Source organism: Salvelinus alpinus, chromosome 3 (genome assembly GCF_045679555.1).
Source record: "Salvelinus alpinus chromosome 3, SLU_Salpinus.1, whole genome shotgun sequence".
Classification (NCBI taxonomy): domain Eukaryota; kingdom Metazoa; phylum Chordata; class Actinopteri; order Salmoniformes; family Salmonidae; genus Salvelinus; species Salvelinus alpinus.
In genome coordinates, this window is record NC_092088.1 from 25,807,426 (window position 1) to 25,832,162 (window position 24,737).

General features: G+C 42.0%; 1 protein-coding gene and 1 long non-coding RNA gene across 6 annotated transcripts in view; one reads left to right on the plus strand and one right to left on the minus strand.

Annotated features, from left to right (window-relative positions):
- Positions 1 to 24,737, minus strand: part of LOC139570421 (uncharacterized) — a 25,970-nt gene continuing 1,233 nt past the window's right edge. Inside the window, exon 3 of the long non-coding RNA XR_011674065.1 lies at positions 1 to 1,499. This is a non-coding gene — a long non-coding RNA (uncharacterized lncRNA). The remainder of the gene's footprint in view (positions 1,500 to 24,737) is intronic.
- The window catches only part of plekha4 (pleckstrin homology domain containing A4), a 20,199-nt gene continuing 18,843 nt past the window's right edge, over positions 23,382 to 24,737 (plus strand). For 3 of the 5 annotated variants that reach the window (XM_071392278.1, XM_071392281.1, XM_071392282.1), the window contains exon 1: positions 23,384 to 23,687. In XM_071392278.1, coding sequence (XP_071248379.1) covers positions 23,647 to 23,687 — 41 coding nt within the window. In that variant the 5' untranslated portion in view covers positions 23,384 to 23,646. Of the gene's footprint in view, positions 23,688 to 24,737 lie in introns of all 5 variants that reach the window. The other 2 variants (XM_071392283.1, XM_071392284.1) reach the window with 1 other exon arrangement.

Genomic DNA, 24,737 nt, shown 5'->3' on the forward strand with positions numbered 1-24,737 from the left:
TTCAGCAAGCGGGAGGCCGATGACATCACGTCAGACCATCAGACCTACTCCTTGAATGCCCTACTCCTTGAAGTTTGCAGTTGTGCCTAAAAAACACTATTTTGATAAAAACTATTTTAAAAAAACCTTCAATGTGTGCAGTTTACTGTATTTATACTTTCGATATTGCTTTTCAACAGGAAAAGTTCAAAAATTGCTGGAGGGTGTCTTTAAACAGTCAAATCACTGCAATATTACCACATCAAACTGCACTACAAAAAGAGGGCTCACACTTTCAACCAATCACCAAACTTTAGGCATAAAATGGTTAAATCAAGCCATACGTCAACAAACCGTCAGCACATTTTTTGTGTTGTTCTTGCCCACAAATATCACAACGAAAAGCGCTGCAAAACCTTGAGAGACTGGTATAGAAGCATCTCGGGTTTTTTCCAACAAAGGCTTTATGTCAATTGTTTTATTTTTCTAAGTGTGTATTGGTTGATTTTCTACATGGTTGAAAATAACTTGTCTGCATGGGCCAAATAACCCTTTAGGTTTGAACCTGGGTCTTCTGCACGCCACAAAACTGTGTAAGTCTTTCTACCCCTAAACAAGGCAAATAACCCACTGTTCCTAGGCTGTCATTGTAAATAAGAATTTGTTCTTAACTGTCTTGCCTAGTTTAAAAAAAAATCACACACTTTTTTCTCACAACTGAAAGTAAAATAATATAGTGTCATATTCCCTTGTTTTAACTCTCTTTAACCATCAATCTCCGGGAGCCCTTTATTACAATGTATTATAATAGAAGGCTCTGGACTCTCCTATGCCTCTCACTAACCTCTCTCTGGAAGGAAAGTCTACTTGATAGTATGAAGTCTAAACTGGATGTTGAGACAGTATTCATTGTATAATGGAACAGTGCAGTAAAACACCAACTCGATACAATGACAGTGATATTACAAGAGTAACAAGGGTCAAAACCATCACTGAAAGTGCACTATTAAAATAGAAAGACTCAAAACACCATCATTGTGTAGTGAAACCATGAAAAGTAGTTCACCTAAGCTGAGTTCTGTAGTTTGGAGGGTGTTTGAATGTAAACCCAATGTCTACTGAACTAAAATATAAACGCAACAATTTCAACAATTTTACTGAGTTACATTTCATTAAAGGAAATCAGTCAATTGAAATAAATTCATTAGGCCCTAATCTATAGATTTCACATGACTGGGAAGGGGAAGAGTCATGGGTGGGCCTGGGAGGGAATAGGCCCACCCACTGGGGAGACAGGCCCACCCACTGGGGTGACAGAACCTGCCAGTCAGAGTTTTTCCCCACAAAAGGGCTTTATTACAGACAGAAATACTCCTCCGTTTCATCAGCTGTCCAGGTGGCTGGTCTCAGACGATCCCGCAGGTGAAGAAGCCGAATGTAGAGGTCCTGGGCTGGTGTGGTTACACGTGGTCTGCGGTTGTGAGGATGGTTGGACGTACTGCCAAATTCTCCAAACATGACTGTAGAGAAATTAACATTTAATTATCTCGCAACACTTCTTGTGGACATTCCTGCAGTCAGCATGCCAATTGCAAGCTCCCTCAACTTGAGACATCTGTGGCATTGTGTTGTGTGACAACTGCACATTTTAGAGTTGCCTTTTATTGTCCCCAGCACAAGGTTCACCTGTGTAATGATCATGCTGTTTAATCAGCTTCTTGATATGCCACACCTGTCAGGTGGATGGATTATCTTGGCAAATTATAAATGCTTACTAACAGGGATGAAAGCACATTTGTGCACAAAATATGAGAGAAATAAGCTTTTTGTGCGTATGGAAAAATTCTGGGATATTTTATTTCAGCTCATGAAACATGACACCAACATGTTTGCGTTTATATTTTTGTTCTGTGTAAGTGTTAGGATACACAGAATGTATTTCAAAACACTATGGGAGTACTCTGAAATATCGGAAGTGATTCTTAATAGGAATACTGGTGTTTTAAAGAGAGTCTTGTGAAAACCATTGTTGGTGTTTCAGTGGATGTAAAAGGTAGGATCAAAACACAAAAAGCTCATTCAGATATGTCTTAATGTCTTTTGGATTATGTGTGTATTGTAATTGTATTGCTGGATATGGCTGCACTGTTGGATCTTGAAACAGAATCCTGTATTAACATCTGTAAAACAGTGTACACAACCGCTAAACTTTGATTTGATGTTTTGGCAGACTGTGTTTCATACAATCAAATGGTTTTGAAATGCCAATTGTTATAGCGTAAATATTGATTTATGATGATTTTCAGACAATATTTTGATTAAGATTTTTATACTTTTCCTATGGTAGACAATGGCATTTATTATAGGCTACAGTTGCCAGGCCCATTGTGAGATCATAAATTATGTTACAATCGAAATGTTTAGGGCTACTGTATATGTAAGTTAAAACAGGGGTAACATGTATAAAAGTTGGCTGGGATGTGTGAAGGTGGATGCAAACCTGAGTCTCCTGCTTGTCAAAACACTGCTTTAGTCCACCTAGCCAATCTTCAGAATGAATTTACTATGCTGAAATATCCTTGTTACCTTCAGCGCATTGGGCCCGATTCAGACTTGAGATAAGTAGACTTAACATGGATTCAATAAAACATGGATTTAAAAGGGAATGGAAACACTTTGGGAAGTAAATCTAAGCAAAGAGATCTATTCAATCCTAATACTAAACATGTGCATTTAACATAAAAACATCTCTATATTTAGTATTTTGATCATCGACGAGGTTTAATTTGGACTCCCGAGTGGTGCAGCGGTTTAAGGCACTGCATCTCAGTGCTAGAGGTGTCACTACAGACCCTGGTTTGATTCCTGGCTGTATCACAACTGGCTGTGATTGGGAGTCCCATAGGGCAGCGCACAATTGGCCCAGTGTCGTTAGGGTTTGGCTGGGTTACGCACTCATTGTAAAATAATTTGTTCTTAACTGACATGCCTTGTTAAATATAGGTTAAATATGTAAAATAATAATTTGAGCGATGGCCAGTGCCAATTTATTTTGCCATAGTAACGACTGACGCCACTGCGTCACTGGCAGGAATCATCAAATTGTCTGAGGTATTGAGTTTTCGCGTGGAGAGTGAATCGAAGTAAGTGAGGTTAGGTAAGGACAACGAAGATGGCAACAACAAGTAGTAATTCAAACATGAACTGTATAGCGCCAGGCTGTATGAATTGTCTCCAAAAAATCCCTTGGTAAGCTACCATCGGCAGCCCAAGGACCCACAACTTGTGGCTCCATGTCCTGAAGAGGAAGGACGTGCCAGCTCGAGCTACAGGATGGTGCAGACAGCATTTCGCGGAGGCAGACGTTGCGATGAAGGGCACTTTCGATGTGGCAACTGGGAGTTTCCGAATGGAAAAGAGTCATAGGCCTACGTTGAAGCCCTCTGCTTGCACCTACGTTTTACATTTTGAGGGTTATAGTGTAGGGGTTACCGACCAACCATCATCAACATCGCTGACTTCGGAGTCAAGCGAAAGCGACTGAACGGATAAAGGAGTTTGCTAAATGGCATATATTATTAAAAGTCTACTTTGACTCTGCCAACTAGCTGTCCAGTGTAGTTACCATTCCTTTCCAATAGATGGAAGCCAAAGCTAGTTGAAGTCACTACTCTAGCGACAGGGACACGGGATTAGTGCACGTTGAAAGTAGTTTTATCTTCAAAGGAAGTTTATCTGGTTACACTTGAACCTGTTGTTATAGTGGACAAGCTAACTAATACTATTTTTACATAAGGTGCAGGCATTAGATCTATGTCTTGAAAAAAATGACAGCAGGCTAGATTTACTAAAGGAACTGGTTGTATTCAAACTCAAACCCTATGAAAAAGCCTATGCTTCTGGGTATGCGTGCCTTATGGAAGAAATGACAAACGCAGGGATGAGATGGCCGCACACCTTATCCAATTCCCCCTTGTGCCCATAGGGCAAGCTGGCGATAAACTGCCAGCCTACAGTATATGCTCTGCAAACAAAATCATAAGAAAAGTTAGTCTGATACAGAAAAGAAATCACTATGTATTTATAATGAGCACGCCCCATTATTGGTTTAGAATGAGATTTCATGAATCATGACGCTGTCTGCGATTCGTACTCCGGTCGTCTAATCAAAAGGTAAATGTGTTACCATCGCGCCAAACAGTGCTGGTGATAAACATCATTAAAGGATACTGATTATGTATATTGAGCTCCTACCCACTACTGATATTAACCTTCAAAAATGTATAATCAAGCAAAATGTCACAAATATTTTAACTGGCATATCGGCTGCTGACTGGTCGTGTAAGCTCTTCTGCCAGGAAGTTCTTCATAAGGATTAGTGACACGTCCAATAAATTCATCGCCATCCAGACAGATTGACAGGAACCTCTGACCGGATGTAATACAGCCACCATCTGCCGGGATTTTGTGCTGCATCACCATCATCTCTCTAAAACACACACTCATACTCGAGCCATTATCTGGCATTATTCCCACACCAATTTGTGTTTGGCTACGCCGACCCTCGAGCTGATGTGTTTTAGGCGGCATGTCTGTGTTGTTACTGCTACGGGAACAAACTCTTTGATCTGGGGAATTGATCGGCTCAAACATGAACGGCTTCAGTAGGTTTATTGGCTCCCTAAATAACATGATTTAATTCTCTGTAATAAACTCATTCTCAGACTCGGAGCTACTCGGTAAATTCAGCAGTTTTTGGGAGTTCAAAAATGTTCTCTCCTGCCAGTGACGCAACAATGCCAATATAGCGATTTACAGTTACAGTTAGCTGCCGTTCTAAAACCTAGTGTTTCCATTCCTCTTTAAGGTTACATTTTTTTAAATCCATGTAAAATCATCTCAAATCGAATCTTTATTTTTTTCAGACAGATTAGAAGCAGGAGGTGTGAAAGTGGGAAATAAAGAAGCAGGAATTAAACCTAGTGCTGTTACGGTGACCATATTACCACACCGCCGGTCACGAGTCATGATGGCAGTCAAATTCCATGTGACCGACTAGTCACGGTAATTAGGCTTCTCCAAGCTCTGATGCTGATGATGGTCATTAGTAGCCTACCAAACTTGCTAACTGCCTGGTACTCTGCACTCTATTGTCCCTCTAATCACTCTGACATCAATGCAAATGTATTTGAAAATCGAATCAAACACTTGAGCTCATGTTGCACAACATTTCTATAGGCTATGCAATTGAGTGAGAAAACAGAGTGATGGCCTTGTCATGACTCTCTCTCCTGGGTGAGGATCATGGGTGCCAGATTAGCCCAAACCCCCTCTCTCCCACAGGAGAGGGGGGAGTTGGTCCGATTTTATGACTTAACAACCGGATCGTAAATACCTTGCAGAAACTCTCCCTTTGGCCCTGCAGTATGGAGAAGTAAAACATCCATTGCGTGTAGAGAGAGACTCTTGCTAAAAACTCTAACATCAAAATATTGGACTTTGGAACATTAGTTTTGAAATCCAAACATTTGGAATGGTCAGGGGTATTTAAAGAACAATCCTGTCAAACGTTTATTATTTTGTGATATCAATAACTAAATAACTATCTCTGAAGGTGTACACATTTTAGTTATCAGGTTTGCATGTAATTGTTGTATTAAATAAATGATTAGGTATAAGAATACTTTTGAAAATATAACAATGTGATTTTAGCCTTCTAAATGAGATAATTGTTTTTCATATAGACTTTTGCTCAGTCAGTAACCACGCCCAAGTGGGCACAGACATTGTGTCAATGTGACGGAACCGCCCTCCAAGGCGAGTGTTTAAAAGGAATCGCTGAAGAATTAACATTAGACCAAAACATGCCGGGTTGCTGCCGGTGTGTAAAGTGGTCCTAGCTGTACCCTGAATAATCAACCATTGAGACCAGTCTACGTGCAACGCAAGCTGAATACGTGACAAATGGTTTAAAACTACAAGACCAGAAAATGGTAAGACCCTCTGAAACTCTCGACGAGTGAAGAAGTTGAAGACGAGACTACACATTCACAGTCTGCAGCTGTATATGTAAAATAATCTAGGAAACTCGACCAAAGGACATTGGGACCTCTGGTGGACAAACCAGAGTCTTACATCCCTCAAACTAATCGCCATAGACAGACGAGTGGTTTCAACAGAGAGACGACAGAGAAAGACATCTAAGCGTAAATATATGTTGCATTTCTAAATCCGAATGAGCGGTGGTTAGGGTGCTAAATATCCATATTCACGACGAGCGTATTTTCCAAATGTATGTACGATAAGTCCACTCTCTTTGTCTCTCCCGCTCTTTCAATACTAGCCTGAATGATATATTACCACTTATGAATGATGCCCAGTTTAAGGCAAACAGCGCATGCTTTTTGGGGGGACTTTTTCAAATCATAATTACACACCTCATATAACCTAGCCCATAGGCCTATATGTTTTGATAAGGTTTGTATCACAAGTAAAGTGGCCAGATAACTTCTTAAAATGAAGCACATCCATCCACTTTACAAGGGGTGTAGAGCCTAACTGGCAAAGAGCTTTAAGTTCAAGTTTGGGGAAGATAATTTTCACCATAAAAATGCACCTTTATAATAAAAGCATTACGTGCATAATCACATTTGTGGTCACTTTTGATAAAGGGGTTTTACTGCTAATGGAACATTTGCGCTTCTAGCCTACTGCAGTGGGCGCATTGCTGCGCTTATAATGGGAAGAAATAGCCTACAGTAATAGTTTATCAATATTTTAAGCTAAACATTCTCATCTGTTGTGTCAGGCTCATTGCTTAAAAAAGGTTTATTGATGCCAGTGGTTGTATTAATTTGTCCCGGACTAATTCTCGCACAGAATAGGTAAACTTTTGCACTATGGGGGATAGTAAATTGACATAGGCTTGTGCTTTTGCTGTTCATTAGGCCTACTCATCTTGTTGGCTGACGAAAAGTAAACGTGGACAGTCGAATGGTGTAAAGTACTTAAGTAAAAATACTTAGTTGTTTTTTAGGGTTTTTGTACTTTATTATTTACACTTTTGACAACTTTTACTTTACTACATTCCTAAAGAAAAGAATGTACATTTTACTCCATACATTTTCCCTGACACCCAAAAGTAATCGTTACATTTTGAATGCTTAGCGAACAGGAACATGGCCCAATTCATGCACTTATCAAGAGAACATCCCTGGTCATCCCTACTGCCTCTGATCTGGCTGACTCACAAAAACACAAATGCTTTGTTTGTAAATTTTATCTGCATGTTGTACTGTGCCCCTGGCTATCCATAATTTAAAAAACAAGAACATTGTACCATCTGGTTTATTTAATATAAGCTATTTGAAATGATTCATACTTATACTTTTGATACTTAAGTATATTTTTGCAGTTACATTTACTTTTGATACTTAAGTATATTTCAAACGAAATACTTTTACTCAAGCAGTATTTTACTGGGTGACTTTCACTTTTACTTGAGTCATTTTCTATTAAGGTATCTTTACTTTTACTCAAGTATGGCAACTGGGTACTTTTTACACCACTAGACAGTTCTTCCAATATCTTCAGTATGCACCTCGTAATTAGATAAGGACATGTGCAGTTGCGTCCCCCGATGTGTCTGTCTTCACTTGTAGCCTGTGAGAAACACCCAATCACGTGACTGAGAACCATGGAAGTGAGAGGCAAGGAGTGGGGAGAAGGGAATTATAATGATCAAATTCAGCCCAAGGGCATTACGGCTACTGGCCGCAAAAGGAATGGATTTTTTTAGAGGGATTATTTGGCCTCACAAAGGGGATGCAGCCCGGAAATTCGAGGCATTTTCAAGTGCTTGTCAATAATATAAAATAATGCCACGGAATTCGAAGCAAATCTTGTTTGCTAAATTAACTAGTGTAGCCCACAGCCAAGGACAACTCAGCTATTCTGTTCTTCTGAAATAGACTACATTTTCTTCATATATTGTTTTTTTTAGACCTGTCTAAAATAAATAATGGATTTATTGTGATGGTGTAGGCTATTTTACATGGATCTATTAGACTTTTTAAAATGATGTTCCAAAGGTCTGCATCAGTGGCTTGTAGGCTATGCGTGGAAGACAGGAGACGCTAAATGTGTTTATGTTAACTCAGCCGTGAGACTGGCAGTTATTTGCTTGACAATCACCACCTGACAACATTTCATGACCACCACAGCCATAATTTAACTCCCAACTTTTGGGGCAGTAAGATGGAAAATGTATTTAGAAATTTACCCACTCAACCACACAGCCATGTACCATGTGAGGAACATGGGCCCCATATCAGAAGACAAATATGAGATTAAAGGCTAAATGTGAACTTCAAACATTTTGCTGCCATACTGTTCAGAATTCCCCCAGTCTGGGCATGGAGGTGGAGCAAAGGCATTGGTATCAGGTGTGCCCTCTAGCAAACTCTATAGTCAAGAATAAAAACAGGCACGTTTGCGGGCGCCTCCCCTGTATTTAGGTCCTTCACAAACTAAGACAGGAAAGAGCACATCAAACACCCAGGTGAAACTCTACTGTATAGACACAAAGTTTGTGTCAATAACAATGTAAATACAAATTGCTATTACATTGAAGAAGGAAACCGAAAAATAATTCAGTCAACAAGAACGTTTGTTTTGTGTAACATTTTGGCTGCTAATGGTCAATGATAATCCTAATCAAACAGCCATTTTGAATAATTGATCCGTATTCTTGATTTTACATGTAGTTGTACATTGACACAATTGCATTGTTTGCACCTTTCGTGCACTTGTTTTTTTATGCAAATGAAGGCCTGTTTTTTAGTTAATACTGCTGGTTTGTTTGCCTTCTAGTTTTATGAGCTTGATATTGTGTTCAATGGTTGCCCCACATACTACAGTGCATGACCAAAAGTATGTGGACGCCTGGGAAGGCTTTCCACTAGATGTAGGAACATTGCTGCAGGGACATGCTTCCATTCAGCCACAGTCGGCGTTCCAATTCATCCCAAAGGTGTTTGAGGGGGTTGAGGTCAGGGCTCTGTGCAGGCCAGTCAAGTTCTTCCACACCGACCTAGACAAACCATATCTGTATGGACCTCGCTTTGTGCACAGGGGCATTATCATGCTGAAACTGGAAAGGGGCCTTACCCAAACTGTTGCCACAAAGTTGGAAGCACAGACTCGTCTATAATGTCATTGTATGCTGTACTGTTAAGATTTCCCTTCACTGGAACTAAGGGGCCTATCCCGAACCATGAAACGCTACCTGCCCCAATGCACTATGCACCTGGCATCCGCCAAACCCAGATTCGTCCGTCGGACTGCCAGATGGAAAAGCGTGATTCATCACTCCAGAGAACGTTTCTCCACTGCTCCAGAGTCCAATGGTGGTGAGCTTTACACCACTCCAGCTGACGCTTGGCATTACACATGGTGATATTAGACTTGTGTGCAGCTGCTCGGCCATGGAAACTAATTTAATGAAGCTGCCGACAAACAGTTATTGTGCTGACGTTGCTTTCAGAGGCAGTTTGGAACTCGGTAGTGAGTGTTGCAACTGAAGATAGACAATGTTTACGTGCTGCGCACTTCAGGACTCGACGGTCGCGTTCTGTGAGCTTGTTTGGCCTACCACTTCGCTTCTGAGCCGCTGTTGCTCCTAGACGTTTCCACTTCACAATAACAGCACTTACAGTTGACCGGGGCAGCTCTAGCAGGGCTTTTCCCACATTTGTTACATTACAGCCTTATTCTAAAATGGATTCAATAAAAAATTTTACTCATCAATCTGCACACAATACCCCATAAAGACAAAGCAAAAACAGGTTTTTAGAAATATTGAAGGTCCCCAAGAACACAGTAGCATACATCATAGTTAAATGGAAAAAGCTTGGAACCACCAAGACTCTTCCTAGCCCTTTGACTCATACAATCACATATTTGTGATCATTGTTGAGTGGTCCCTGCAGCGTATGATCTCAAATACGTGATTGGAACAGTATCAACAGAACGTATGACACAACAAACAGGTCTAAACACCATTGTTTTCTGAACAGCATCGAAATATTTTTTGGTACTGATGGAAAATAAAGGTCTTAAACTTTATTCCTCAATTTGACCTTTTATTGTAAAAGATAAATGCGAACTTCATCATCCAAGCATCACACGGAACACATCCACAGCCAAACTCATTCCATAAACTAGTCTAAAAAATAGGTTGCGCTGACAAAAAAACAAAACATAATGTCACGGCCGTCAAAGGAAGTGGACCAAAGTGCAGCGTGGTAAGCGTACATATTCCTTTTATTTAGGTGACGCCAACAAAACAATAAGCAATACAAAACAACCGTGAAGCTTAAGGGCTATGTGCCACAAACAAAGTTAACTTCCCACACAGAAAGGAGGGAAAAGGGCTACCTAAGTATGGTTCCCAATCAGAGACAACGATAGACAGCTGTCCCTGATTGAGAACCATACCCGGCCAAAACAAAGAAATACAAAAACATAGAAAATAGAACATAGAATGCTCACCCAAATCACACCCTGACCAAACCCAAAATAGAGACATAAAAAGCTATCAGGTCAGGGCGTGACACATAAGTTAGCAATGTAACAGCTTGACTAGTTTACAATGTACCACATCTGGTGAGCACAAGAGACTAATGTAATGCTGTTTAGAAAATAAATGAGTGTCAGCTAAGCTAACAGCAGCTAAAATTCTTTATGAAGGCAGCCATGTTTGTTTACGTTTGACAAGCAAAAACTCCCTAATCCCAGAATGCAATTCACTATACAAACACAAATAAACAGTCAAAGATGACTGCGCTCATAGTTTAGCCACTTTTCAGCATATTACAAATCGTTGATGTACTTGTTACAGTGTATACAAAAACCAGAGCACATGACTTGACAAGTCGTTTACCGTTTTTGACAATCACAAAGCAAATATAATGTTTTCACCTCACAGATCATCACATCAAATACAAGCCTACTGCCTAGCCTTACCGTTGCAAAAAAGCTTAACAGGGATGAAACCATTTTAGGGGGTTTTGTGGGGGGGTTCATTTAATTTGTGGGGGGTTTTCAAGTCTGTGGGTAGAAATGGGGGAAGGTATTGTGTGTGTGTGTGTGTGTGTGTTGTGAGTGAGTGCCAAGGTGGCTTAGCAGTTCAGACGTCTTTTTCTGTTCCGTATTGTTCGTGTCCTGTATATATATATATTTACACCTTTCTTCGCATATCTTTTATCTATTTTATTATCCAAGAACTCAACTACAAAAGCTTTCCTGCAAAAGCTTTCCTGCAACCCGCTTCACCAATTACAAAAAGTATTACTTACCTCAATCTGAAAATCCATCGTGGAAGCTAGCCAGGGGCTAATTCAGAAGCTAGCCTGAAAGCTTAACCAGAAGCTACTCCGATAGCTAGCCAGAAGCTAATCTGTAGCTGCCCCGAAATTAGCCGGTTTGCTGGCTAGCGTTGGTGTTTCAGCTGCCCACGTTTAGTGGTCATCAGCTATTCCTTTAGCTCGATAATCTACCGGCACTTTTGTGCAACGCGACTCGGATCGGAGCATTCCGGGACTCTTTTTTTCTCTCAGTTTCCCCGGATTCCAGCCGCAGGCTCTGGACACTTGTACCTTGATTTCGCAGCTAGCTAGCTGCAAACCGTGTGACTATTGGCTTACGTCGACCCCGGAGCAAACTCTAATCATTCTGGAGCTAGCCAGCTGAGGAGTTCCATCACCATCCGGACCCGTTTCTTTTGTTGCTGCTGCAGATACGGAACCCCACCGGGCCTTCACGACTGACTGCCGCGACTGACTGCCGACGTTATCTGCCCGAGGGATTTATCCAACTGGCACCTCCGTCCCGACGTTACCTGAACGCTCATCTGAGGCCCGCTAATCGTTAGCTGTCTTATCGGCTGCTATTTGAACAAGTATATTGGACAACTATTATTATTATTATTATTTATTTATTTTATTTTTTCCTTGGGTCACTATATCTATTTTGCCAATTTGGATTGATCCCCTCTACCACACGGAACCCCACTACACGGAACCCCACTAACCTACCGACGGAAACGCACAAGGTATCTACAAACAGACCTCCATCCTATGCTGCTACCGATAGCCATATACCCGGCCAGCTGTCTGGATCGCCACGACCCCAACCAACCTCTACTCACTGGACCCTTATTGATCACTCGATTAGCATGCCTCTCCTTAATGTAAATATGCCTTGTCCATTGCTGTTCTGGTTAGTGTTTATTGGCTTATTTCACTGTAGAGATTCTAGCCCTGCTCTCTATACCATATCCAACCTCTCAGTTCCACCACCCACATATGCGATGACATCACCTGGTTTAAATGATGTTTCTAGAGACAATATCTCTCTCATCATCACTCAATACCTAGGTTTACCTCCACTGTATTCACATCCTACCATACCTTTGTCTGTACATTATTCCTTTAAACTATTTTATCGCCCCCAGAAACCTCCTTTTACTCTCTGCTCTAGTAGCTCTAGGCGACCAATTCTCATAGCTTTTAGCCGTACCCTTATCCTACTCCTCCTCTGTTCCTCTGGTGATGTAGAGGTGAATCCAGGCCCTGCAGTACCTGGCTCCACTCCTATTCCCCAGGCGCTCTCTTTTGATGACTTCTGTAACCGTAATAGCCTTGGCTTCATGCATGTTAACATTAGAAGCCTCCTCCCTAAGTTTGTTTTGTTCACTGCTTTAGCACACTCTGCCAACCCGGATGTTTTAGCCGTGTCTGAATCCTGGCTTAGAAAGACCACCAAAAATTCAGACATTTTCATCCCCAATTACAAGATTTTCAGACAAGATAGAACGGCCAAAGGGGGCGGTGTTGCAATCTGTTATACTATCCAGGTCTGTTCCCAAACAATTTGAACTTCTACTTTTAAAAATCCACCTCTCTAAAAACAAGTCTCTCACCGTTGCCGCCTGCTATAGACCACCCTCTGCCCCCAGCTGTGCTCTGGACACTATATGTGAACTGATTGCCCCCCATCTATCTTCAGAGCTCGTGCTGCTAGGCGACCTAAATTTGAACATGCTCAACACCCCAGCCACCCTACAATCTAAGCTTGATGCCCTCAATCTCACACAAATTATAAATGAACCTACCAGGTACCACCCCAATTCCGTAAACACGGGTACCCTCATAGATATCATCCTAACAAACTTGCCCTCCAAATACACCTCTGCTGTTTTCAACCAAGATCTCAGCGATCACTGCCTCATTGCCTGCATCCGTAATGGGTCAGCGGTCAAACGACCTCCACTCATCACTGTCAAACGCTCCCTGAAACACTTCAGCGAGCAGGCCTTTCTAATCGACCTGGCCGGGGTATCCTGGAAGGATATTGATCTCATCCCGTCAGTAGAGGATGCCTGGTCATTTTTTAAAAATGCCTTCCTCACCATCTTGAATAAGCATGCCCCATTCAAGAAATTTAGAACCAGGAACAGATATAGCCCTTGGTTCTCTCCTGACCTGACTGCCCTTAACCAACAGAAAAACATCCTATGGCGTTCTGCATTAGCATCGAACAGCCCCCGTGATATGCAACTTTTCAGGGAAGCCAGAAACCAATATACACAGGCAGTTAGAACAGCCAAGGCTAGCTTTTTCAAGCAGAAATTTGCTTCCTGCAACACAAATTCAAAAAAGTTCTGGGACACCGTAAAGTCCATGGAGAATAAGAACACCTCCTCCCAGCTTCCAACCGCTCTGAAGATAGGAAACACTGTCACCACCGACAAATCCACTATAATTGAGAATTTCAATAAGCATTTTTCTACGGCTGGCCATGCCTTCCACCTGGCTACCCCTACCCCGGACAACAGCACTGCCCTCCCCTCTGCTACTCGCCCAAGCCTTCCCCATTTCTCTTTCTCCCAAATACAGTCAGCTGATGTTCTAAATGAGCTGCAAAATCTGGACCCTTACAAATCAGCCGGGCTAGATAATCTGGACCCTTTCTTTCTAAAACTATCTGCTGAAATTGTTGCCACCCCTATTACTAGCCTCTTCAACCTCTCTTTCGTGTCGTCTGAGATCCCCAAAGATTGGAAAGCAGCTGCGGTTATCCCCCTCTTCAAAGGGGGGGACACCCTTGACCCTAACTGCTACAGACCTATATCTATCCTACCCTGCCTTTCTAAGGTCTTCGAAAGCCAAGTCAACAAACAGATTACCGACCATTTCGAATCCCACCACACCTTCTCCGCAATGCAATCTGGTTTCAGAGCTGGTCATGGGTGCACCTCAGCCACGCTCAAGGTCATAAACGATATCGTAACCGCCATCGATAGGAAACAATACTGTGCAGCCGTATTCATTGACCTGGCCAAGGCCTTTGACTCTGTCAATCACCACATCCTCATTGGCAGACTCGACAGCCTTGGTTTCTCTAATGATTGCCTCGCCTGGTTCACCAACTACTTCTCTGATCGAGTTCAGTGTGTCAAATCGGAGGGTCTGTTGTCCGGGCCTCTGGCAGTCTCTATGGGGGTGCCACAGGGTTCAATTCTTGGACCGACTCTCTTCTCTGTTTACATCAATGATGTCGCTCTTGCTGCTGGTGATTCTCAGATCCACCTCTACGCAGACGACACTATTCTGTATACTTCTGGCCCTTCTTTTGACACTGTGTTAACAACCCTCCAGGCGAGCTTCAATGCCATACAACTCTCCTTCCGTGGCCTCCAACTGCTCTTAAATACAAGTAAAACCAAATGCATGCTCTTCAACCGATCACTGCCTGCTCCTGCCCGCCTGTCCAACATCACTACTTTGGACGGCTCTGACTTAGAATATGTGAACACCTACAAATACCTAGGTGTCTGGTTAGACTGTAAACTCTCCTTCCAGACTCACATCAAACATCTCCAATCCAAAGTCAAATCTAGAATTGGCTTCCTATTCCGCAACAAAGCATCCTTTACTCATGCTGCCAAACATACCCTTGTAAAACTGACCATCCTACCAATCCTCGACTTCGGTGATGTCATTTACAAAATAGCCTCCAAAACCCTACTCAATAAATTGGATGCAGTCTATCACAGTGCCATCCGTTTTGTCACCAAAGCCCCATATACTACCCACCACTGCGACCTGTACACTCTCGTTGGCTGGCCCTCGCTTCATACTCGTCGCCAAACCCACTGGTTCCAGGTCATCTACAAGACCCTGCTAGGTAAAGTCCCCCCTTATCTCAGCTCGCTGGTCACCATAGCAGCACCTACCTGTAGCACGCGCTCCAGCAGGTATATCTCTCTAGTCACCCCCAAAACCAATTCTTCCTTTGGACGCCTCTCCTTCCAGTTCTCTGCTGCCAATGACTGGAACGAACTACAAAAATCTCTGAAACTGGAAACACCTATCTCCCTCACTAGCTTTAAGCACCAGCTGTCAGAGCAGCTCATAGATTACTGCACCTGTACATAACCCATCTACAATTTAGCCCAAACAACTACCTCTTTACCTACTGTATTTATTTATTAATTTATTTTGCTCCTTTGCACCCCATTATTTCTGTCTCTACTTTGCACTTTCTTCCACTGCAAACCAACCATTCCATTGTTTTATTTTTATTTTATTTTTATTTATTTTATTTATTTTTTTTATTTTTATTTTATTTTACTTGCTGTGTTGTACTCACTTCGCCTCCATGGCCTTTTATATTTTTATTTATTTATACATATATTTGTTTGCCTTCACCTCCCTTATCTCACCTCACTTGCTCACATTGTATATAGACTTTTTTTTTTTTTTTCACTGTATTATTGACTATATGTTTGTTTTACTCCATGTGTAACTATGTGTTGTTGTATGTGTCGAACTGCTTTGCTTTATCTTGGCCAGGTCGCAATTGTAAATGAGAACGTGTTCTCAATTTGCCTACCTGGTTAAATAAAGGTTAAATAAAAAATAAATAAAAAATTGTGGGGGGATATGATGCAGGAAATACTACTATGATGGTGGATTTATCAATAAATGGGGTCAAATGCAAGAAAAGGTTATACGCTAAATAAAAATAAACCCCCTGGAAAGGGGGGTCTGAGCTGGCAACCCTTAGGTACCAAAGTTACATTCTGATGCCGTGTTCAAGACAACTGGGATCTCTGGGGAAAAAATTAGACGGTCATCCAATTCAGAATTCCAACTTGGGAAATCAGGCCTCGGTCTAGAGCTCAGACTTTCGGACCTGAAGATCATTGAAGTCATGATTTTACCTAGTATTTTTCCGAGTTCACAGTTGTCTTGAAGCATCATATGTCAGTCGAGCGTTATAACATCTTTGGTCTGACAGACACTAACGTGACAAACAGAATGCTTTGTATGATGTCAACAAACATGTCGCCACACATAGCCGGCAAATAGCTTAACATTAACTCATCATAATCAGTACAATATTTAAGTATTTTACACAAATCGTGTGTTCATTACAATCTATGCAAGAACCGGAATGCATGATTTGTCACCAGTACTTGAAAACATGTTATTAAAACAGTAAATACAGATCCATACATACAGTGGGGAGAACAAGTATTTGATACACTGCCGATTTGGCAGGTTTTCCTACTTACAAAGCATTTAGAGGTCTGTAATTTTTTATCATAGGTACACTTCAACTGTGAGAGACGGAATATAAAACAAAAATCCAGAAAATCACATTGTATGATTTTTAAGTAATTAATTTGCATTTTATTGCATGACATAAGTATTTGATACATCAGAAAAGCAGAACTTAATATTTGGTACAGAAACCTTTGTTTGCAATTACAGAGATCATATGTTTCCTGTAGTTCTTGACCAAGTTTGCACACACTGCAGCAGGGATTTTGGCCCACTCCTCCATACAGACCTTCTCCAGATCCTTCAGGTTTCGGGGCTGTCGCTGGGCAATACGGACTTTCAGCTCCCTTCAAATATTTTCTATTGGGTTCAGGTCTGGAGACTGGCTAGGCCACTCCAGGACCTTGAGATGCTTCTTAAGGAGCCACTCCTTAGTTGCCCTGGCTGTGTGTTTCGGGTCGTTGTCATGCTGGAAGACCCAGCCACGACCCATCTTCAATGCTCTTACTGAGGGAAGGAGGTTGTTGGCCAAGATCTCGCGATACATGGCCCCATCCATCCTCCCCTCAATACGGTGCAGTCGTCCTGTCCCCTTTGCAGAAAAGCATCCCCAAAGAATGATGTTTCCACCTCCATGCTTCACGGTTGGGATGGTGTTCTTGGGGTTGTACTCATCCTTCTTCTTCCTCCAAACACGGCGAGTGGAGTTTAGACCAAAAAGCTCTATTTTTGTCTCATCAGACCACATGACCTTCTCCCATTCCTCCTCTGGATCATCCAGATGGTCATTGGCAAACTTCAGACGGGCCTGGACATGCGCTGGCTTGAGCAGGGGGACCTTGCGTGCGCTGCAGGATTTTAATCCATGACGGAGTAGTGTGTTACTAATGGTTTTCTTTGAGACTGTGGTCCCAGCTCTCTTCAGGTCATTGACCAGGTCCTGCCGTGTAGTTCTGGGCTGATCCCTCACATTCCTCATGATCATTGATGCCCCACGAGGTGAGATCCTGCATGGAGCCCCAGACCGAGGGTGATTGACCGTCATCTTGAACTTCTTCCATTTTCTAATAATTGCGCCAACAGCTGTTGCCTTCTTACCAAGCTGCTTGCCTATTGTCCTGTAGCCCATCCCAGCCTTGTGCAGGTCTACAATTTTATCCCTGATGTCCTTACACAGCTCTCTGGTCTTGGCCATGGAGAGGTTGGAGTCTGTTTGATTGAGTGTGTGGACAGGTGTCTTTTATACAGGTAACGAGTTCAAACAGGTGCAGTTAATACAGGTAATGAGTGGAGAACAGGAGGGCTTCTTAAAGAAAATCTAACAGGTCTGTGAGAGCCAGAATTCTTACTGGTTGGTAGGTGATCAAATACTTATGTCATGCAATAAAATGCTAATTAATTACTTAAAAATCATACAATGTGATTTTCTGGATTTTTGTTTTAGATTCCGTCTCTCACAGTTGAAGTGTACCTATGATAAAAATTACAGACCTCTACATGCTTTGTAAGTAGGAAAACCTGCAAAATCGGCAGTGTATCAAATACTTGTTCTCCCCACTGTACATATGATGTGCTACAGCAGAAACGACAACATGATATACAGAAAATAAGCCACTTACTTTGATAGGAACGCACACATGTCCAAAGTCCAATTTGTAAGACAAATAACCACGAAGGCAATGCGGGCGCAAGCCAGAAAATGTGCTGTGGGAAGCGTTTGTGCAAAGCCTGTTCTGACTAGAGATGTGCAATGTCTTCATCCTTGATCTGGGGAAACACTTGGGAAGTGCTTGGGCTCACATTGAAGAGAGAAGTTTGTCCGCTCAGTAAAGCCTTAAACATAAATTGTCCACAGGAGTGAAATGGGCTACGTCTTGTGCGAATTAACGAGGAGGTGGAACACACCTCAATTCAAACTGTTGTTAGAAAATAAAACTTGTTATAAAATAATTAGAAATTGACAAGTTGAAACATAGCCTATTGATAATATGCAGGCAGCGCGCCTTGGTTTGCGGGCAGTGTGGGTAACTGTCGTGTTAAGTAACAATCACATTTTGGAACAGTGAGAGGATTCTGACATCACGCGCATGAAAAAACTCACGCAGGGGCGACGGTTAGAGATATTTGGAACTCGCACGTGAAAAGGCTAGAGCTGGCCACCCGGCCAAACTGAGCAATCGGGGGAGAAGGGCCTTGGTCAGGGAGGTGACCAAGAACCCGATGATCACTCTGACAGAGCTCCAGAGTTCCTCTTTGGAGATGGGAGAAACTTCCAGAAGGTCAACCATCTCTGTAGCGCTCCACTAATCAGGCCTTTATGGTAGAGTGGCCAGACGGAAGCCAATCCTCAGTAAAAGGCACATGACAGCCCACTTGGAGTGGTTTGATGAAACCAAGATTGAACTCTTTGGCCTGAATGCCAAGCATCACGTCTGGAGGAAACCTGGCACCATCCATACAGTGAAGCATGGTGGTTTCTCAGCGGCAGGGACTGCGACACTAGTCAGGATCGAGGGAAAGATGTACGGAGCAAAGTACAGAGAGATCCTTGATGAAAACCTGCTCCAGAGCGCTCAGGACCTCAGACTGGGGAGAAGGTTCACCTTCCAACGGGACAACGACCCTAAGCACACAGCCAACACAACGCAGGAGTGGCTTCGGGACAAGTCTCTGAATGTTGTTGAGTGGCCCAGTCAGAGCCTGAACTTTAACCCGATCGAACATCTCTGGAGAGACCTTAAAATAGCTGACAGAGCTTGAGAGGATCTGTAGAGAAGAATGGGAGAAACTCCACAAATACAGGTGTGCCAAGCTTGTAGCGTCATACCCAAGAAGACTCTAGGCTGTAATCGCTGCCAAAGGTGCTTCAACAAAGTACTGAGTAAAGAGTCTGAATACTTACATGTATGTAAATGTGATATTTCAGTTTTTTAATTTATTTTACATCTAAAAACTTTTTTTTTTGCTTTGTCATTATGGGGTATGGTGTGTAGATTGATGAGGGGGAAAAACGATTTAATCTGTTTTAGAATAAGGCTGTAACGTAACAAAATGTGGAAAAAGTCAAGGGGTCTGAATAGTTTCTGAATGCACTGTATAGTGTATATGTTACAGTATATGTTTAGTCTGCTCTAGCCTACCACACCACATGTTATTGAATCCCACTTTTGACATTCATGTGTATGCATTTGTCATACTGCTATTGATATATTTAATCATTGTACATATATTCATATTGCAATTTATTAATATTAAAGCAGTTCAAAACTTAATGATGTAATAATAAGAGTCATTTCTCTCTCCCTTCAGAAAAACATAGATACTAATTTACCCACGTGCTGGCCAATCCTTACGAAAGCTAATCAAGATAAGGGTGACAGACTAATGCCAACTGAACTGTCAACTGTCAATCATATCATCTAACTGTACTGTGATTCAATCAATCATCAGTCAATCAAATGTATTAATTTATGAAGCCCTTTTTACACCAGCCCGATGTCGCAAAGTGCTATACAGAAACCCAGCCTAAAACCCCAAACAGCAAGAAATGCGGATGTAGAAGCATGGTGGCTAGGAAAAACTCCCTAGAAAGGCAGGAACCTAGGAAGAAACCTAGAGAGGAACCAGGCTCTGAGGGGTGGCCAGTGTAACCAGGAGGAGAGGCCTCATTTGGGCTCCTGAGTGGCGCAGCGATCTAATGCACTGCATCTCAGTGCTTGAGGCGTCACTACATACCGTGGTTCGATTCCAGGCTGTATCACAACTGTCCGTGATTGGGAGTCTCATACAGCGGCGCACAATTGGCCCAGGGTCGTCTGGGTTAGGGCTTGGCCGGTGTAGGCCGTCATTGTAAATAAGAATTTGTTCTTAACTGACTTGCCTAGTTAAATAAAGGTTAAATAAAAAAATAAAAAATGTAACGCAGTAAATTCATCAGGCTTAAGCCATGTCTCAGTCAGGCCAATCACATCAAGATTATGATCAGTGATTAGTTCATTGACTATAACTGCCTTGGAATTGAGGGATCTGACATTAAGTAGCCCTATTTTGAGATGTGAGATATCACAATCTCTTTCAATAATGACAGGAATGGAGGAGGTCTTTATTCCGGTGAGATTGCTAAAGCGAACACCTCCATGTTTAGTTTTGCCCAACCTAGATCGAGGCACAGACACTGTCTCAATGGGGGATAGCTGAGCGGACTCCACTCAACTGGCAGAACAGCCTGCTGCCTGGCTTGCACCCTATCTCATTATGGAGCTAGATGAGTTAGAGCCCTGTTTATGTTCATAGATAAGATGAGAGCACCCCTCCAGCTAGGATGGAGTACGTCACTCATCAGCAGGCCAGGCTGGGTCCTGTTTGTGGGTGAGTCTCAGAATGCGGGCCAATTATCTACAAATTCTATCTTTGGGATGGACAGAAAACAGTTTTCAACCAGCGATTGAGTTGTGAGACTGCTGTATAGCTCATCACTCCCCCTAACTGGGAGGGGACCAGAGACAATTACTCGATGCCGACACATCTTTGTAGCTGATTTACACGCTGAAGCTATGTTGCGCTTGGTGACCTCTGACTGTTTCATCCTAACATCGTTGGTGCCGACGTGGATAACAATATCCCTATACTCTCTACACTCGCCAGTTTTAGCCTTAGCCAGCAGCATCTTCAGATTAGCCTTAACGTCGGTAGCCCTGCCCCCTGGTAAACAGTGTATGATTGCTGGATGATTATTTTTAAATCTAATACTGCGGGTAATGGAGTCGCCAATGACTAGGGTTTTCAATTTGTCAGAGCTAATGGTGGGAGGCTTCGGCGGCTCAGACCCCGTAACGAGTGGAGGAGAGACCAGAGAAGACTTGGCTTCAGACTCGTTGCTTAAAGGGGAGAACCGGTTGAAAGTTTCTGTCGGCTTAATGAGCGACAGCATTTCCTTCCAGAAGCCATGAGAAAGTTGTCCGGCTGCGGGGACTGTGCGAGGGGATTTATACTACTTACTGGTGGCACAGACGCTGTTTCATCCTTTCCTACACTTACATTACCCTTGCCTAACGATTGTGTCTGAAGCTGGGCTTGCAGCGCGGCTATCCTCGCCATTAGGCGATAGTTCTCCTGTATATTATGAGTACAGCGACTGCAATTAGAAGGCATAATGTTAATGTTACTACTTTACTTCGGCCGGTGGAGGTCCTGTAGAACCATGTCTATATAAACCGCCAAGGGTGAAAAAGTTGAATGAAAAAAGTAGAGTGAGGGAAAAATAAAAATATGAAACGGTTATTAAAAATGGAAAAGTAAAAACCGTAAGGTTGGCAGGTGGCAAAGTATCAACAAACCGCACAGCAGCACGGAAACAAGTCCGGAAGTTGTGCATCTGAACAACCTTCCATGTACCATCGCTTCGCATTGAACTCCGGGCTGAATTTTTGTACACGTTTTTTTAAGAGTGCTACTGCTAACATTAGCAGTCATTTCCTGTATTTTTCCCCCAATGAATGTGAAATGTAATGCCATATTAAGGGTGGCAGGTAGCCTAGCGGTTTGGAGCCGGCTAGGTGAAACATCTGTAACCCTAATTTCTCCAGGTTTGCTGTCAATAATGGTTGATCCCTGGCTCTGACCCCATAGAGCCAGGGATATGCAACAAAAAAAGTCAAATTCACACTTGTACATGTGTGAAATAGGACAAATGTAAGCACCCACCTAATTATTATATGTCCCTTGATTTTGAATAATATGAATATGATAAATGCCTTACAGATTTTTGAACCGTCTTACTTTATCAATATAAAAATGTGAAAGCCCTGTTAACGTTTTGTTGTCATTTGATATTTTGCAAAGAGAATATAAACTATTTGAAAAAGTAATGTCTTGAAAAAGGGATTTTGTATTCATACATTTTTATGCTGGACAAACGTATTTTTACAAAACTATATTTTCTCGTATCCTTTGTTTGAACATAATATTGTACATTTGAGCTTCTGGAATGACCAATGAGAAGTTTAACAGCACACCATATAATAGCTGGGGATATACAAAAAGAGGGACTCCCATTTACAGTATTTGCAAACTTCAGAAGAAGGGTTTTAAGCGCTTTAGATAGAGGAAACAACGCCAAAAAAGAATGGCTCTAATTCTGCATTAAACAGGATTCGAAACACCATAATAGCGTTTTCAACCTTTTCCAGGTTAGTGCTCTCAGTCTTCTGCAAGGTGTTGCACAACTCTTGATTAAGTGTGGCAGGTAGCCTAGTGGTTAGAGCGTAGGGCCAGTAACCGAAAGTTTGCTAGATTGAATGCCCCAGCTGTGCAATCCCACATCCCTGAGCTGATAAGGTAAAAATCTGTCGTTCTGCCCCTGAACAAGGCACTTAACCCACTGTTCCCAGACCGTCATTGTAAATAAGAATTTGTTCTTAACTAACTTGCCTAGTTAAAATAAAAGTTAAATAAAATGTTTTAAAAAAAAGTCATACTATGTCATGTTTCAGAACACCTTGGTGGCAGCTCAGTGACCACTAGTTTTACTGTTACAAAACACTTCATTTTAACAGTGTGCACATCAGTGTCCCCAGTTTCTTAGCACAAACCTAGATTCTGATCAACTGGGGAATAGCAATAAAATGTCACGGAGGGCAGAGAGGAAGAAAGAGAGAGAACAGCTGTTTTTTTCAAAATGCCTAAATCACAATCCCACACTCAGCGAAAGAGAGAGACTGCCAAGGGCAGGGAGGGAGGGAGGAAAGGAAGGAGGGAGGAAGAGGGAGCACACAGAGAGCCCACTGTTAGAAGGAAGAAAGGCAGATTGAGTGTCAATGGACAGCGTAGGTAGATTGCCGAACAAATTGTGCAGATTAACCCAGCACAGAAGAACATTTGGGATAGAGATAGAAAGAGAGATTACCACATTAGGATATTGAAGTACAGTAGAGTAGGATAGTGTTGTGACTGAAGGGGCAACAGGCGATTGTGATAGCCAGGACAGAGCAGCCAACCCTGGGAAGATGCTGTGAGGACTCAGGACTAGAGCCAAGTAATGGAGGTTGAGACAGCCAGCAGGCAGACACGATTGGTCAGGTACAGCAATATGGCATCTTTATGATTCATTGAGAAATTAATATGAGATGGTATGTTGAGAACTCTTTTGAGTCTTAATTTGACCAACAAAAAAAAACCCGGACTAGTCATATTTAATTCAGTTCAATTTCAAAAGCAGTTGTATGGTGCTTCTTTACTATAAAAAACTAAAAGACAAACTTAAAATGTACCCAAATGAACTTTTATTATTATTAATTAACATATTTATATTTTGATCAAAAGCCACAGTGCACGATTCATTGTGGGAAATTAGTAGTTGTAATATCAATAGATAAATGATAAACAGTCGATTAGACAGATAACACCTGTCCTTATTTATTGTGTATCCATTGGTTGACTAAACAGGTGACTCCTCGTGATTTTTGCCATTTTCTCAGTAAATCAAGTTCACTGGTTGATCTACAATGCCCTTATTGTATTGATATTGTGTTACAATATGTTTCCTACTGGTATTTTTATAAAGTAATCCATACTCTGTATGAATTCCCAGTAAGGTCATCTGCGTTTTGAAATGTTATGTACTGTATAGTTGGCCTTATATGACCCATTGTTTGTGGTTGAAATTTGTGACCATGGTACTGAACTTATTTTGAGCTAAGCTGAAAAACACTTGATATGTAACAGTTGTGTTTAGCCATAAACTAGTTTGTTTGATAGGCTTCAGAGTCATACTACATTATGCTGCCATCCAAAGCCATTTTTTTCCTCTCATTACCGGTAATAAGGCCATTATAAGATGGTCATAAGTTAAGAGGGTCATCACTAGTGTGTTGAGGTTTGAAGGTTACGATTGGTGAACACTGTCAGCATACAAGCGTCTCTGTTAGTGAGATATTGTGTTTAGATGGAAAGAGATGATTTCCTAGCGTGATTTATTCAACATAATCGTTGTCGGCGTTCTCATGATGCTCCCGGGCTCCTTGAGCGCAAGGCTACAAAGCCCGCTCTGTGTGGCACACAAACACTCTGTTTGTCTTCGCTAGCGCTCTTTAGCATTTTCCGTTTCTGTTCCCCAAGCTAGCAAGCGAC